Source organism: Cydia pomonella, chromosome 5, assembly GCF_033807575.1.
Source record: "Cydia pomonella isolate Wapato2018A chromosome 5, ilCydPomo1, whole genome shotgun sequence".
Classification (NCBI taxonomy): domain Eukaryota; kingdom Metazoa; phylum Arthropoda; class Insecta; order Lepidoptera; family Tortricidae; genus Cydia; species Cydia pomonella.
Genome location: NC_084707.1, coordinates 24,623,035 through 24,640,822, shown reverse-complemented (window position 1 = coordinate 24,640,822; position 17,788 = coordinate 24,623,035). Strand labels below are relative to the sequence as shown.

The 17,788-nt window shown below is 39.2% G+C and overlaps 2 protein-coding genes across 2 annotated transcripts in view; one reads left to right on the top strand and one right to left on the bottom strand.

The window, feature by feature from the left end:
- The window catches only part of LOC133518145 (nephrin), a 732,429-nt gene that overhangs the window by 627,097 nt on the left and 87,544 nt on the right, over positions 1 to 17,788 (top strand). Inside the window, exon 10 of the mRNA XM_061851736.1 lies at positions 15,462 to 15,621. Coding sequence (XP_061707720.1) covers positions 15,462 to 15,621 — 160 coding nt within the window. The remainder of the gene's footprint in view (positions 1 to 15,461; positions 15,622 to 17,788) is intronic.
- Positions 247 to 2,259, bottom strand: LOC133518150 (uncharacterized). The gene is made up of 2 exons (XM_061851748.1): positions 613 to 2,259; positions 247 to 520 (listed from the first exon to the last, which is right to left on the bottom strand). The coding sequence occupies exons 1-2, from the start codon at positions 1,790 to 1,792 to the stop codon at positions 477 to 479; spliced, it is 1,224 nt and encodes a 407-aa protein (XP_061707732.1). The 5' UTR covers positions 1,793 to 2,259; the 3' UTR covers positions 247 to 476.

Here is a 17,788-nt window from a genome sequence, read left to right as displayed (position 1 = left end):
GGCATTGGCAGTACATAATGACAGATAGTGTATTATTTTTCTCTTCTTGTAGGACCTTGCCGGCAATCATCCAGCCAAAATCTGTGTTAATTAAATATAAGTGATCCTTCAGCAATAGCATTTCTTTTCTGTGAAATGAATAATAATCATCACCACCCATCAAAAGTTGTGGTTCTTCACTAGCAGACCCATCATCAGCTATAACATCTACTCCATCAATTCCATCCATACTCATGGGAGGACCAAGATAATTAGTTATATGGCGCACAATGTTTACCCGAATATCCCTTCTGATACCTCTTCTTGTTATAATTTGGATGTCAACTGATGGGCTGGAAATGTTAACTGGGTCATCAGCACCGAAAACAAATACCATCAGTTCATCTTCCTGATCCGCTACTAAGTCAAGTTCTTTTGCAAGCTTCCTGGTAATATAGCTGCGACCACTGCCATTGTCAAGAATCAGCCTTCGTGTCTTAGTTCTGTTTGAGTTCTTCGGCCCCACCTCCACTATTGCCGTCTGTAGGTAAGAACAATAATAATGTTTAATATTGATATCATTATGTTTAGATAATGACATAGATGCCATAGATAACTCAATATTATTATGACCTGGCTTTTGTGGACATAAAGCTTGATTATGACTTCCTTTGCAGAAGAAGCACGGCTTCCTATTGTGGCATGTTGTTGTTCTATGTCCTTCCTTGAAGCAAATGTAACATCTTTTGCCTAGTTTCTTTTTCCTATCGTTGATATCCTGAACCACTGTGCAGGATGCATTGTAGTGCGCGCCTTGGCAAAAAATGCAAGCCATCTTAGGTTTCTTATTTTTTGACATCTTCTCAGTATTCTCCGGTAGTTTTCTTTTAAGAAACCCCCTTTTATGGGTTATCCTCTTGTTTTCCTGCTTCCCTTTCTTCTGGTGGGTAGTTATATGTAAAGCTGCTGTAGAAATGTTGTCACTACTACTTGGGACAGGGCTTTCTTTAGCACTTTCCATTGCAGTTATAATTTTTTGTAGTCCGCTTCGTATATTATCTATATTATCCGTCAGCGTTAGCAAGTGTAACTCATATACCACCTTCTCAGGGAATTTGGATAGTATGGTAGACCTTAAATGATTTCCATTTATGGTTTCTCCTAAACTTTGAAGGACTCTTAAATGTCTCTCTATCATATTCAAATTTGCTCTGCAGTCCGTGGCATGGTGCGTTGCTCTTTGAACATTATTGATGGCATCATAGTGGGCATCAATAACCTTTTGCTGGTTCCCAAACCTTTCTTTTAATATTTCTAATGTTACATTATAATTTAATTCAGTTATACCAAGGCCTTCCACTGCCTGAAGAGCCTCTGCTTCTAGGCAGCCGACAAGGTATGCCATCTTCTCGGCATCAGGCAATGACTTGTCGTGTACATTACTCTTAAAACGATCCCAAAACTCTGCCCATCGCAGTGTTTCTCCTTTGAATTTTGGTAGGGCAAGTTTTGGCAACTTCGCAGTGGTAAGTGTCACTGAAGGATTTTTTAACAGAGCTTTCATTTCCACCCTCCATTCTTCCGACTGAAACTGTGTCTTGGTAAAAGTTTTTAATCTTTCACTGGAAACTTGACTGCACTTTTCTATGTAAAAATGTATTTCTTGAGTGAGTTTCGAGTCGCACTCTTCGATGAGCTGAATCTGTTTAGCTAATTTCTCTTCCGTGACCGTACCCATGGCGGTGCTTTGCGCCATCAAGTTCGATAGGCGCTCATGAATAAGTTCCAAACGAACTAACATGGCGTCGTCCATTCTGAATGTACTGAAAGCAAATAATTTCTTACAATCCTACACCTATTTTATCCATTTTATTTAGTGTATACCACAAGAACATTATTTACTAGACTTTCTCTAAGCAGAATCATTACTGGGTCCTACAGACTCAATTTTTTAGAATTTAAACAAGATACTATTTGAACTACTTCGGTGTAGTACTACACAAGTAAACAACATCACACATTACGTAAATACGTTTTGCCAAATTGGCGTGGTAACTGGATTCTGGTAAGAAACTTTAAGAAAAAACTTACGTTTATATCCTTGCTTTGTTTATACACAGTAGAACTACAGCACAGTGTATCTTCTGTGGTAAAGTATACTCGTTGCACTTTCACAACAGGATTACATACAAGAAACACTAATCTAAACACACTTGCAATGGTATCCTTCGAAAATTTCGCTTACAAACAATATTAATCAGCCATTTAGCCATACCAAGTTTTTTCTTTTTTCAGATACCTTTTATTGCGATTGCGAACATTCATACTCTAACTTCAGACCAAACATTTTTATACAAAGTAACCGACTGAAGTTATTCTTAGATTAAAAGAGCGCCAAAGCTGACAAGTACGTTTCCATTTACAAATCCATATGTCATTTCGTAATTGGCATTAATAACCAATAACAAAACCCTTAATTTCTAAATAGGCCGATGACAGTTGCTTAGTACTAGTTCGGATAAATTTATGCTAACAAGAACAAACCATTACACTGCTGCCACCATAACGAGCATGAGGCGTTTTTTCGCCTACAACTCTTATCGAGGTTTTAAGCAGATTTCACACTCTCCGACATCTGTGACATGTACGCTGCTCATTTGAGTTAAGTATATTTCATCACTTCAAAATACATTATTTAGCTAGTAAATACATAAAATAAATTCACAATTAAATAAAACACATTTATTTGTATCTAGTCATTGTTTTCCTTCCGTGTATGTTCCGTATTAATGAGCCCGAGCTAGGATTCCTAGCATAGGGTTCTTCTGAATGACGAAATAGGAAAAAACGTTCTGTTCCTGTGAGACCAAACTAGGATTCCTAGGCTATGGACTCTGTACATCTTGCATTTCTAACGATGTGTAAACGTACATCAACTTCTCATCTGTATATAAGTTTCTAGGTCTCCACCGTTCTATGAGTTTCTTGGCCTCCACCGTTCTGTGAGTTTCTAGGTCTCCACCGTTCTGTGAGTTTCTAGGTCTCCACCGTTCTGTGAGTTTCTAGGTCTCCACCGTTCTGTGAGTTTCTTGGCCTCCACCGTTCTGTGAGTTTCTAGGTCTCCACCGTTCTGTGAGTTTCTAGGTCTCCACCGTTCTGTGAGTTTCTAGGTCTCCACCGTTCTTTCTGTTACCTCTCCGTTTTACCTCGGAGCCTCCCGAGCAAAACGAAAGGTGTTTATTCTAACGAACATGCTTATGCTTCGCTTATTAATAATATGTTCGCACAACATCTCCACCAATTTGTCGTGACGTCTATATCTATGTAACGTTGCCAACCAGAGTAAATATTCTTTATTACTCTAGTATGAAACCATGCCTGAGTAGAAACAAGACATAACGACAAGATACTTCTGAACATATACAACATAGTACTAAAGAGTAAGAGATGAAGTGATTCCTGGATTTATATTCTGATCTAGATTCTAATACCATCTATATTCTATTCTGATTGTTTGGCGGAGATTCTTTCTCCGCCGCGGACCTCCACAACTCCCCTTATAGCCCGACCCTGTCCACTCACAACCATTTGACTTATTCTTGGCTGCTTCTATTCTAATTCTCGTTCTTAGTAATCCCTTCATCTCTCTCATCTAAATAATGATGAAACTATATTTCTAACACTCACCGATTTACACCCGCAGGTCTTTCTTTTATTCTGTCCAACTGATTCCCCCTACGAACATTGTTCCATCGGGGAAAGTCTCTTCTACCTCCTACTGACAAAGATACGTTCAAACCTTTTTTATGTTCTGTCAGTGTTACCAGTATAAACAATTAAATCTGTTTAAGGCACAGACTTACCTGCTATTTTGTTGAGGCTCGCGTTCGTCGCGACAAATCTAGAGATCAAATTAATACCAATTCGTAAATTCAAATCAGTCTCCAGACCAAGCAGAGTCCATTTTTACGTAGGTTCTAAAATTTTAAAGCGAACCTGTAGTATATATGACATTTCTGTCCGAAACTACGTAGGTTTGGACTCGTGTTCAAATTAGGCAGCACATTCAACTCACCATGCAACCATTCAGCAACTTTAGGCTCCGTTACAGACTCAGTTATTCCGCTATACCTCCAACAGCTGAAGTAACCACGTCATATATCCTAAACGATATACACACAACACTATCACGAACAGAATAAGGCTTGTGCAGGTAATTTTGCGCGCGTTACTTGTGTTGTTGACTGTTCGCTTTGAATCGCCCTCGAATCGGATTTACGTCGAGCACTGTAACAAATTCCGGCGAAACATTTTATCGCGTTAACCCTTGTTCGGGCGAACACTTCGCTAACTTTTTTAATATCGGACACGTTGAATTTAATTTTTATTCCAGCCAGAATCTCCCTGTAAATGTCCGTCATCAATTACGCGCACAAACATCCCCCCTCCCGCAGACCTCTCATTATTAACTACCCTCGAATGAGCTGTCAAAATAATAAGACGCGGCATAAATTTCTCGTCTCGACCGCCATTTTGCTTTGAATTTATGTATTGTAATCCTCCCAATTACTCAGCTGCATCCCGGCTGATGTCGAATCATATTTCTGCGGATCCCTTTAGTTAAATCGCTTCCGGAGTTTGATTGTTAGGGCCTCGCTATCTCGCTATTCAACGTTGCCTAAAATATTATAGGTACGGATATTAATTAGTATTGTACCGTAACGCTTGGAATGGATATTAGCCATTGTTTAAGATATATTCAAATGTAAAATGATAACACAATTACATATACATTTATATTGTAACTTGTATTGTAACCAACAAATAATGTTATAAATACTGAAAAAAAAGAGAGTTGAGCCCACTTCTAATAGCCTCGTTTACGGCATTATTGTCAAATAATGGGTTGCACACAACACTCACTACGCCTGCAACTCCAGAGGAACTACATGCGCGTTGCCGACCCTAACACTCCGCACTCTCGTTGAGCTCTGGCAACCTTAATAATAACTGGCTCAATAAATTGCTCTGATATTTAAATTAAGATGATATTTGTAAAACTTGAAAATTGAATAAAGAATATATTTGACATTGACTTACTCACCAGCAGGAACACAACACTATGAGTAGGGTCTAGTGTAATTTGGCTGCGGTTTTTTGTAAGGTGGAGGTACTCCCCAGTTGGGCTCTGTTCTAGATCTGGAATGAAATCCGCCGTGCTATGCTTTACCACACAAAGCGAGATGACATTCAGTCTATTTCTTGCAAAAACTTAAAGTCAATGTAGACAAGAGGGGCATATAATTTTTTTAAGTTAGGAAACCAGTCATAGGCCAAGGACTTTCGTAGGTATTTGTAGTCTAAATAGTTATTCAAAATAGCTTATAGTTGTCATGTTTTCTGAATTATTTTTCTCAATGCACCCACATTCGAGAATTTCTGTTTTGCCCTATGGTTGACTGGTAGAGAATGTCCTAAGGCATTAAGTCCGCTATTTGTTCTTATTTTTAGCGTGCAATAAAGATTAAATAAATAAATATATACTTTGCTGAGACCCAGTCAAAATGGAAGAGCTTCGCTCCTTCTGCCCTGCCGATCTTCTGTCAATGGAGTATGTATCTGATTGCCTTAGACAGGCTTCTTGTATAGCTGGCCACACACTATGAGTAGGGTCTAGTGTTATTTGGCTGCGGTTTTCTGTAAGGTGGAGGTACTTCCCCAGTTGAGCTCTGCTCTAGATCTGGAATGACATCCGCTGTGCTGTGCTCTACCACACAAAGTATGATGATATTCACAATATATATACCTTACCTCTTTTGGACGTAGTTTAAGGACATACCCGGGTCCAGACAAAAACCTAGTTATCTGCATATAAGGGTTAAGAAAAACACTCTTTTTCGTATTTTCAATATACCATACTTTAGTAGTTATGCTTTTGCAAATTGTTATTAAGTTTATTAAAGTATACATTAGCATCAATATGATTTAATTTATGAGTAACCCAGGGGTCTAAAGAGTTTTAACAGTTTGAGATTATAATACTCTTTGCAAAAGCGGCAGACATGTAACTGCTATACTTTAACCCTTTTTGAAAAGGAAATATTTTCCTTTTTGTCTTTTTTGGGACAGAACATGAAGACAATAGATAGGTTAAGTTAAGAGGGAGTGTTCTTAACAGGCTGTCGCGGAAGTAACAATGGAACCTTGCGATGCAAAAGACGGCAACGATATGAAGGGTGATCTGCAAACGACGACCACAGTGTCAAGATTTTAACCAAAAATGTTGCTTGTAGTAGATTATTTTGAATGAATGTTGACATGACTTAGTTCAAATTAGGTCCGGAAATACAACGTATCCGGTGCGATGAGTGGAGATGATAATCCACGTATCCTTAGCCACTTGTATATCTACTTGGTCTTACCCTTCGCTTTCCGGCCTCTAATAGTTATGTACTATTACATAGTATAGGTAGCATAATTAGAATAAATTTTTCTTTGGTATAGGTATGATATTTCAGTTTAACTGTTAGCTTAGCAAAAATTCAAATTGCAACTAAAATATGACTTTTAGTTAAATGTGTGTAACCAAAAAGCAATATTTATTTACACCAAACTGCTTACCTTCTAATCGTCTACAAAATAACAGTCGTAAGCCGTGTTACAAATATAATTATCCCAGCTGATTAAGTATCGTGTTTAATTTCCCAAAGATTTGATAAATCAAGTAACGGAATGTTGTTTCTCAGAATCTGGAAAGTTCGGCGTTCCAAGGAGTCCTTTACCAAACGGCCCTGAAAGTGGCGGTGTGTTCCCATTGGTTTAGCCGGCGGGAGAGAGTTGAGTTCTCGGATGGTCCAGTATAACGTGATCTTCAAGCCTGTTTGAATTCAAATAATATAATAACTCGGAAATTTAACTCGGAAAGGTTGGCCAGATTGGTTACTGAGTGGGACCCACGGAACACCATAGACGGTGCAGGCCGGGATGCACGCAGATCGAAAAGGAGATGGTGGGAAGACTTGGACGCATTTTACCCGGATTGGTGGGAACATACCAACGATAGGGACGCGTGGTAGAAACGAGGCCTTTGCCTAGCAATGGGATACTGATGTAGTCTAATAATAAAAAGTTTTTTTTTCTTTTTAATTCTGGAAAAGTTCTCGTAAATTTCAGGATTATCTCAAAAGAAATTTTGTTTTTTTTTTTTTGCAATTTTGGAAAATTTTCGATGGCACATCATGGTGCGTAGACAAGATGCCAATCGTTCACGTTCCGTAGCGAAGCGTAGTTATCTCTCTCTATCACTCTTTCGTATTAATGCTAGAGTAACAGTTGCGTTTCGTTCGCTCGCTATGGGGCATAAACGATTGGCACGTTGACTACGCACCCACTACTCGTAGTGCATTGCGCTTGTGGTTATTGTTGCATCTGAAATACATTGCAAGAAATGTCAAATCAAGTCGAGAGTTTTATGGTTCACAGAGACCTTCGTAAGATACTGCTGACTTAACGATGCCTTGTATTCGGGTCGGCTAAAACTTTCCTGTCTCTCCTACTATCCTGACTGCAAACCCTACACTCCAGTCCTATCTACCGGGTGCTCCGGTGTCTCGGGCAGGCTGCGGGTGCCTACAGCGGGGTGGCAGGAGTTGTTGCGTAATGAGCCGGTGTGCGAGCGTACTTTGTTTGATTTCGCGTTTGAGGCTTAGCCGGTGGCATGTGACGCTGACATAATCCACCGACTCGCTGCCTCTTAGGTTGAATCAGCAGAGTCATGCGAGCTTACAGTGCTATTTTGTATCAACATCGCCTCCCCCTTGTAGTCTCCCCTTCCTAGTCCTTGCTGCAGGATCTGCTGGCTGGAGTTACCCCAAGTATCAGTATCAGTATCACGGAGACCTTCGTAAGATTCGTGGAAATTATTGTAGAGTCTAAAGTCTTCAGGTTTTAGAGTCCTTATCTTAAAGGCTCGAAATTTTCGAAGTCGAAGATTAAATTATAATACAACAATTGTTAGAGACTTTATGGGACTTTAGCTTCATTTAAGTCAGATATCAGAAATATTCTATAAATAGCACAACTCTCGACTCTGTCATAAATGCTGATTCAAAAGTCGAGTTCTTACGAACTCCTATACTGGTGAGCAGTTGGAATGAGTCTGGTCTCCAATCAACCCGATTTCCGATGGACCGTGATACCCGTGACCCCAGTTTCTACCCGACCTTACACATAAGAAATACAAAAACAACAGTACATTAAAGACGGCGAGCGCGTGGCGAATGTGTTTTGAAGGTCACGGGATTTGAATAAAAACAATTGACAACAGAATTGTAATAAAAACGAAATGTACATAAATTTTACTTTATATCATTGAAACTGAAGTAGGGTATATACATACGTATGTTTTTTTATGATATGTTAGGCAAATAAGCAGGCAAATCGCCTGATGTTAAGACATATACCGTCCGTCGCCCTTAGACATCTATAACACCAGAGGGGTTGCCGGCCTTTAAGTTGCAGAATTGAGATGTATGTGTGAACTTCCTTGCCCACAATCATACGATGATAATGTGTTTCAATTCATAATCATACTCTTACTAAACAATTTTTCCAAGAATTCCCATACTATACCAGTACGGCAAGATTGTATGCGTGCTGCGTGCGTCGCGGCGTCAACCTATTACAAATTTAGATTCATATTTTGTTTTTTTTTGTTCTGGAAAATATAGCTTCTAGGCTATATACTACCTATTTCGCGCTGCTAAATTTTCTCACATAAGTTTAGCCATCTAAGCTACAATCGGCATATCATTCCCATTCAAATCAGGCCTGTAAACTAATTTCATAATATAAATAAATACTAGCAACCTAAAGTTACTTTCACGGCCACGAAAGCAAAAACAATATTTCGGCACATGATCCCGGAAAACAAATAAGTAAACAAGCAAGTAATATAGCCAAGTTAGTTCCGCTCCAATGGAGAATGCTCTCCAAATAAGAAGCATGAGTAAAATAATGATTTGTTTTACGATTTCAAAGAAACTCATACGGAATCCAATAACAACAGAACAGGCGGGGTTATCAGGTGGAAAATTCTCTCTTTATTCGTTAATGGCAACCATTTCCGTACGCGATTGCTGAGACGCGTCATAATGGGGTTTGATTCGATCCTTTCAAAGTGGGGATTGGTTTCATGCGTGCTGGCCATCAGGGTATCAATATGGAGGTACCTACTGAAATGCTTAGAGTATCTGCACACTAACATTTCATATTTTAACGAGGTAAAACGCTTCGTTAACGCGATCTCGTTTAATGGGTAGGAATGTAGTTAGTTGCCTATCTAATGAAAAAAGAATGACCGACTTTCAAACCTATAAAATAAAATACGAGTATTATCTATTTAATATGCGCTACTGATATGTTTGAAGCATGTAAAAGGGATATACTAATTTCATTTTATCCTTTTTACCTCGGTTTTTCTTTTTTAGTTTTATTTATTTTTAGTTGTGAGTTTTTTAAATATGTGTTCGCAGCATTCTGCAAGATTACTTTCTGGCTAAACAGTTATGTCACGAAACAGTTTTTTTTTGCTTTATTTTTGTGAGATCCTTCAATCCTTCATGAATCGCATTATGAGACTTGGTTCTTACAAAAATAGGACCAACTTGGTACTATATCTTTCAAACAAAAAAATAATTTTCTATTCAGGTCTGAAATGCTGGAGTTCTGAGGAGCATAGTACATACAAAAACATAACTCGGTTAAAAACAAACTATGACTGAAATATCATCAAGACCCTGAGAAGAATATCTCTAAATCCAAGCGTAGAAAGGTTTAAATACAAGTATTCAAAAGATTACAACGGTCACTGTGTGTTGGAGCATTTTGCGAATTGCCACTACAGGAACAGCAAGCGACAGCTTTAACGGGACACGGCAGAGCATTAATTAGAGATTTGGCTCCACTCTGATTAGACGCTTGTGACCGGCCAGGTGACGCGCGGCTTAACTGAATCTTGTTCACGCGCGTAATAGCTGTCCCGCTCTGTGTTTGAGCGACGGCGAAGCGCAATCGCCGATGTTCCTTCGTGTACAGTAAAGTTGTGCAGAATTCGAATATGTAGTTAGTTGCATAATATCTAGTTTGTGTTCCTAAAATATTACCGGTGGTTTTTTGTAGTTCTTGAAATACCAAAAGCACCATCAAAAACAAGTGCAAAAAATTTAATTAGAATATTTTGAGGCTTGCTTTTCGTTTTTGGTGCGATGATCAAAATTTTAAATGCAGCTACAATTTTGGTGTCGTGACCAGGATATCTGAATGACGTCGCAAGTTACAACAATATTTAATCAGACACTTTTCAGCTTGCTACCCGATTACTCTACTTTAGCACTACGCGTTAAGCAAAAAATAGTGTAGCAGCATGGAATCTGGTAGCTATCGTCAGTGCCGCATTTAAAAAATCCACCTTGTATTACAATTTGAAATGATAATTATATACCTATGTACTCTTCTCGCTTCACAACCTAGCGCAACTCTGGTAAATACTCAGCCTTGCGTATGTGTGCGCTATCCGAATTTCGTCTCTTTCAGAGTCGAGAGCAGCTAGTACACATGCAGAAGTAGCGATTTAACATTAATGACATTTGCTTAGCAGCTTTACTGTCGGTACTTTCAGCAATATTTGTTTATTTTTACGAGCGTTAAACTTTTAAGAGATTTTGGGGCAGTGCTGGTAATAGAGGGTACGATTGTTTCTCATTTGTGTTAATGTTTTATTCCGGGTTCGGGCTGACAAGCTCTCGTTAAAAAAGGTCTGGCGCGCTAATTGTTTAGGGATGATGCCTTCGGCCATCTTCCGTTTTTAATGAGTACACCTTCGAACTTGGAATGTTTAACATAGAATAAATATAGGTATATGAAAATGATCAATGCAGGAAGATGTAAAATGTCGAACGATTGTGAAGATGAAAGAAATTAGCGAAACGATATAAAAAGTGAAATATAGAACACAATAATACACTAATATACAAATATTTGTACCACTATGATTAAGCATTAAATTCTTTTTCTTTAATTAATATAACCTTTCTCTACACATTAATATTATTATTATTCATCTCGATACTTCGAATCTATATTACAACAATTACCTGGAAGTCGATAAAACGGATTACTTCGATTTGTTTATAATTCCGCATAAATTAGTAAAGTTAATTTATTATGTTTAGGATCATTTTCGATTCCTTCCAAATAGAGACAACAAACTACTATTATCAAACCTACATACGATAAAACATTAAACATTACATCAGTAACATTTTTAGAAAAGTAAACTTTTTTATATGTTAATCACTCTTATATTACAATTTACGTTAATATGTACTTATATACCTACTTATGACCTTACTACCTGAGAAGGTCGAAGACGATTTCGACATGAAAACGAATAAATGCAAATACCTTTGGTTCGTGTCTACGACCCCAGAATACCGGTGAAGCTAAAGAGCCTTGTGTACAAGAACATCGTCCACCCAGTCCTACTATATGGTAGCGAGATCTGGCCTGTCCTCGGAAGACATATTTAGCAGCTTCACGTCGCCGATGTGTGTCGCTACGCGATTAGATCGCATGCGTAACGAACACATCCGTGGCAGCCTCGGAATCCGTGACGTACCGGATAAGCTGCAGGAAAGTCACCTCCGATGGTATGACCTGGTCTGCGCAGTACATACGTGGGAAGTAGATACCTCACTATTCAAGGCCCTAGATCACGCGGCCGCGGTAGGCCTAAGAAGCACTGGCTGAACGTCGTGATAGCGCGGATCGAAGTGAACAATCTCACACCTGAGGATGCCGAAGACCGAGTAAAGTGGAAATGATTAACTAGGAAAGCGGACCCTGGCTCTAGGCTAGGCTAGAAGAAAACGAAGAGGAGTAATTTGAAGAGGTGCATGAAGCTCATAATACCCATTAGGCTGGTGAATAGACTTATAACGTTATTCATAAGAGTGCTACAATTCTCAACAAGGTATAATCGTTTGTTCTACTCTATCATAATTACATATGTATTTGTAAGAAAGGAAAGGATTAAATAAATCATACCAAACCCAAATATCGTTTAGTTTCAGACAACTAAGGCCCTTAGATAGGTACCTTACAAACTAACATATATAGAATAAATAAGTTATAAGCTAAAAAATCATATCAGCTTCACAGTTTTCTGTTGCCGTGTAGGTTTTGGCAGATTCCCACAGAACCGCCAAAATACCACACCCTTCGACCAGAAGTCCGCACTCACCGAGGCTCTTTAAGTTTTATGAATATGGGTATATAATCCCGATTCTTCTTATGATGGAAAACCTGACCCAGTACGACTTCCACACACACACACACACACACATATACACACACACACACACACACACATGTGACATACTCATTATAACCGCTATAATAGTTGACTACTAATTCTGAATTGTGTTTTTAGGAAAGTTTGAACCAAGTTTGTGAAATACAAAATTTAAAGTGTATCTGTATTTGCCTCGAAGGAATTAATTGTTCAAAGACAACAGGCAAACAGGCCGGTGTGATGACAAAAAAAAGAATATCTCGTATAAGTAAACAAAGGCTAGGTTAACACTTAAACCTTCAAGAAAAGAGCGTACTCCCATCTTAAAGGCCGGTCACGCACTTACAACCCCTCTGGTGTTACAGGTGTTAATGGGCGGTGGTAATCGCTTACCATCAGGTGATCCGTTTGCTCGTTTGTCTCCTGTATCATAAAAAAAACGGCGTTAATTTATACCGTATACGGGATTATATCGAATACCGTTACGTAGTGAAATACCGGAAAAGCTACGGGAAAAATTAACGCCATGTGAACCTATCCAAAGACTTTAAATGGCTAACCCAATAATGTCTTGGTTAAAAAGTCAGATGATTATAAAATTTGAACACATTACCTGGTAGTCGTCAGGCGGAAGTTAGTACACGTAAAATACCCATGGAAGTACTAGAGGCAGGTGGCCTATTATCAGCATCTTGTTCGTTAAAATATTCCAAATAATTTGGCCAACAGGCTAAATATACCTACCCGAAGACTTTTCCTTAGCATGTAAGGTAAAAACGCTTAAATTCGATAGTTCCACTTCATTTTCTCAATAAAACATTTTAAAGCAATCCTCAATTTTCAGATCAACCAGAAATCACATTTTTCCGATATTTCTCCACCGATTAAGAACAAAGCGAATACCGTGATGTATTTTAAATTTTAATGCCCCCCTTCCTCCGGCTTTAAAGCGTTTCAATTTTCTTTCCCTTTCGAAACAACAGCGTCATTGGGCGTAAATGCTTTCTGTTTGTACCGTGCGACTTCATTAGTAGAAATGAAATTTCGTATCCTTCGTTAAGCCACTCTCATGTACTCGTACCTAACCCTCTTCCCCCTCGGGGCCCATATTGGTGTGCGTATTCAAACAAACCACATAAGTGGCCCTAGAATTTCATGCGACGGCACCGAAATTGCACGAACAGACTGGGACTGGAGGTCGATTCTAATTGTCATAGTTTTGAAATGGGTTTGACACGACCTTAGCGATCGGTCTTGGTGATTGGCACGCATCTGACGACTTTTGCACGCACCAATCAGCGATAGTGATCTTCAAGGTCATATCAAAATAAGATCAAAATTGTATCAATTTTTTTTATCAGAACCGGGCTACTGGTCAGCAGAGGCGGCAAATATGGTAGCGTGTTATTAAATACCAGTTGTAGTTAGACGACTTTGACTCCCTCGGTCATGCGAAAGGTTTACTACTAGCTCCTCTTCCTGGAAACGGAGCCCGTCAGTTACTCCAAAACTTAACCAATTGAGAGACTTTTAAGGCAGCGACCGTGGAATCGTTATATCGAATAGTTAGCCTAAAACTTTTATTTATTTATTTTAAACTTTATTGCACAAATACAAGTATAACGTACAATAGACGGACTTAATGCCTTGAGGCATTCTCTACCAGTCAACCACTGCTGGGCGAAACAGAACTTTGCTTAGGTGGGTGCAGTGTGAAAAGAAAATATTCCAAAATTAAATACTAAGTCTAATGTTCATAGGTCAATAATTATACAAACTAACACGTATATATATAATGCTTTTAAAACTACACAAATACACTTTTCTAACTTACCGTACTGTTTACCTTAAAACCAAAAGCTAAAGAACATTAGAGGCGAATGCTCGTCTTTATTTCGAATTCTCCGTTACATATAAATCTAGAAACAAAGAAAATAAAATTACAAACTAAATACATCTAATAAATGTATACGGCAACATTATTTGAGAGCGAGATATCATGAGATAAAATTTGTTATTGATTCCCGGTTTTCTTAACGGGTACTTTATTTTTGAACCCAAAATAAAAAGGGGTTCTTCTTTTTATCACTATATGCAGGTCCCGTTTGTTTATATTGTCCAAATCACGTATTCGGTATTGTTTACCTAGGACTTCTCGCTAGGGGCCACGCGCGTGCATGTCCAAAACCTTTTGTTAAGAAACGACGAAACGAGTAATATTTTTCAGAATATAACGACTACCTTTATTGTCCATTGAAGTGGGGCCCGGCGAGAAAATAATGGGAGGGCCTTTTGTACATCTAGTAATCGCCCCCCTTTTATAAGGACATTTAGGTTTTTATTTAACACGCTAGGGTACAAAGTAATTTGATTCCAAATGGTCGGGCGTGGAGGTTTCATTTGCGATGAGTGGTGATTCTTAATGTTCCCATATTTTCAGCGCAGTAATTGTTTTTGTTTAATATCTAGAATATTTTAGGTCTAACAGATGTAAACGATTAGGCCTGAAGCAATGGTACCTATTATAGCTCATATTTTATTTTATACTTTAATAATTTACATAAAACCACAAAATATGGCAAAAAGTGAACTCATTGGGATCTCACAAATAAAAGTTGGTTAAGCAGTAGATAGTATCTATGTAAGTACAGTCAGCGTCAAATACTTTGTAGCAGTCAAAGTGGCCAAATAGTTCGGTACACCATACTAAATATAGAGTGTACCGAACTATTTGGCTACTTTGGTTGCTACAAAGTATTTGACGCTGACTGTACCTACCTAAAAATTCCTTTAGCTGTCATTTTATTTGTTTCTTATAGCGTTTAAAACATTTTCTTTATATTCGTGATAATAGGCTGTGAAACATCAAGTGCTTTAATAAAATGGTGGGCAATGGATTTTCATACAAAATTGCTGGCTGCTGGCCTTAAGTACCTAAAACATTTAGGTTGTAAATAATGGATTTTAGGTAATAGTTCCCCACATTTGTTGAGAAAAGCACTGAGCATACATAGCTCCGCGTGAATAAGGGATTGCTGGCGTCGTATCCCAATCCTCACTACCCACGAAAATTCTATGGTCCTTGCTTGTAAAAATGTTCATTCCTTCAACCGAACTCTTTTGTTAACAGGACCGGCCTTTAGCGCACAACGCGTCAGCGCGCGTATTCCACAGCAACCAGAGTCTCGTGCTACAGAAAGTTACGAGGCATTCCTCGGGACGCTATGCTTGCTCCGCGCTCAACGCGGAGGGCGAGACGGTCTCGAATGAGCTACACTTTCGTGTTAAATGTGAGTACAAATTCATCATAATTTAAGTATTTACTGTAGTCCGCTGCATCCTAAATAGTCTAACATGCTGTCTACTGCAACAAGCTTTGCCTTGCTATTAACTAGCGGCTCTGTAATGCTCGGTTCTGTTCGAGAATGTCAGCAATATGTATTGTACATTTTTAGGGCGATTAAATGATACTAATTTGTAGACCTCCCGAACCCCCATAGATGTGTATAGTTATCTAAACTGTACTCAAAACGGCGAGAAACGATTAACAAATGCGACCTGTCGAGGAGATACACAAGCATTTTTGTTCAAGTTGAAATAGACACCTTTGCACTCGTTTGGTCAATTATAGCTCGGTAGCCATTCGCTACTCAGACAAGTACTGTGTGTAAATTCCAAAATTAAAACTGCAAAATGGGCCAGTGTGACACGGACTTAACCCAGAAAGACGTCGGTGTAATATGAGCCATCCTTAACTCGTGAGCAGCGCTCATTACCGCTCAGCCCTGAGTCGCTCAAATGCGCCCAATTCATTAATCGCACCAACCGCAGTATAGCGCCTCGCGGGCCACGTGGCACGGGTCTCTATCACTAACCTCAAGCCAAAAAGTCGCATCTCCACATGACTCCCATAATCACATACGGCTTTACCCAACTCAGATTCTAACTTACGTCTCCCCCACACCCAGAAATGCCTCCAGCAAACTTTCCTCTAATTGTTTTTCCCCGACGTTTGCCGTCTGAAAAAAAAAACAACGACTCGACTTCGTTGCTTAGCGATTTAAGACTAAATGGAGTTCTTGCCTTTTTTATTCGAATTAAGCGATCGTTCACGCGCCCGATACGCTCAACATTTTAGGCGAGTCATAACAATAGAGCAATCGGTGGGGAAAGACTTTAAATTGTACCTGGCACCGCTTAAAATATCTGAAAGGATTTCTAAACAATGGTCAATTAGAAAGCGGATTTGGTGGCGGTGATTAAGCACCGAAGAGAAATAATGGATATAAATTAAATAAGAGTCGCCGCAGGTGTGTACCGTCACAACAAGACGGCACATTTAATGGCGCATTACGGGATGCGGTAATAAATTGTTGTTGCTTGGCGAATTGTTTTGTAATGAAGTTACTCGGAGAGACGATTGGCCATTACGGGCCGTTTTTATCGCATCGCCGCGTTCCGTGCACTCTTTACGGCTACTTATTGCCCTTTAATTACTTTCTATTGCGACGGGAAGTTTCCGCGCGCTCATGTAAGGGGGTGTCGTGTCCTACATACAATTAGTGGGTAGCTGTGAGACTACCGATTTGCATATTTCGAAGGGCCCTCAATTTGGAATGTTTGACTTCGATTTCTCTAACAATTTTGGGATAAATTCTTGAACCGTTAAGCGTATATCAACATACTTGAATCAATTTCAACATCTACGCAGCATTTTCGCGTGAATTTCGTAGCTGGTTGAATTTGGGTCAACAACAAAGTGAGCGCTCGACGCTTGCTTCTAAAGGCAATTAGCGGTGGCCATAGTTTTCCGTTCTTCCCGGGACGCTCACCCATCGTGCTCAATTACAATTTAATATGTAGGCTTGCCAACGGCCGTTCCGACCTTGCATCAATATTAAACGAGATCTTCAAATTAATTGTTACAATCGTCGGCTCCTTTTGCATTTTAAATTGTTTCGGGGAAGTTGGTGCCGGCGTATCGAAGTGGTTATTTCTGTGATTCATTTTTTATTATCAAACTTTGGGTTGGCATTTTTGTGTGATGTCGACACGCAACAATACATCTACAATTATGACGCGTTGCTGAACACGATTCATGCCTCGTGTCAATTTTAAAGGCTCTGATAAAACAATGCCGCTCGACTTCAAGGAAGCATTTTTCCTCCTGTCACGGACTCACCCAAGCGCGATGCGATATGTAGGGTACGTCGTGAATGCCTCGCAACCTTTGTGACAGAGTAAAATAGGTAAGACCTCTCCAAAGGTACATGACATAGACACAAATGCGTCTCTCACTACGGCCATCCATTGCTTTCGGTTGAGAGTTAAGTTCCTCGGCATAGTTCAGATGTATGTTCGTAGACACATTTGGAGTGTTTCCATCGCCTGCACCCATTCCTCACAAATAATAAAAAACTCAACAGAAGAATTCGCAAATAGACATTGAAAATTCGT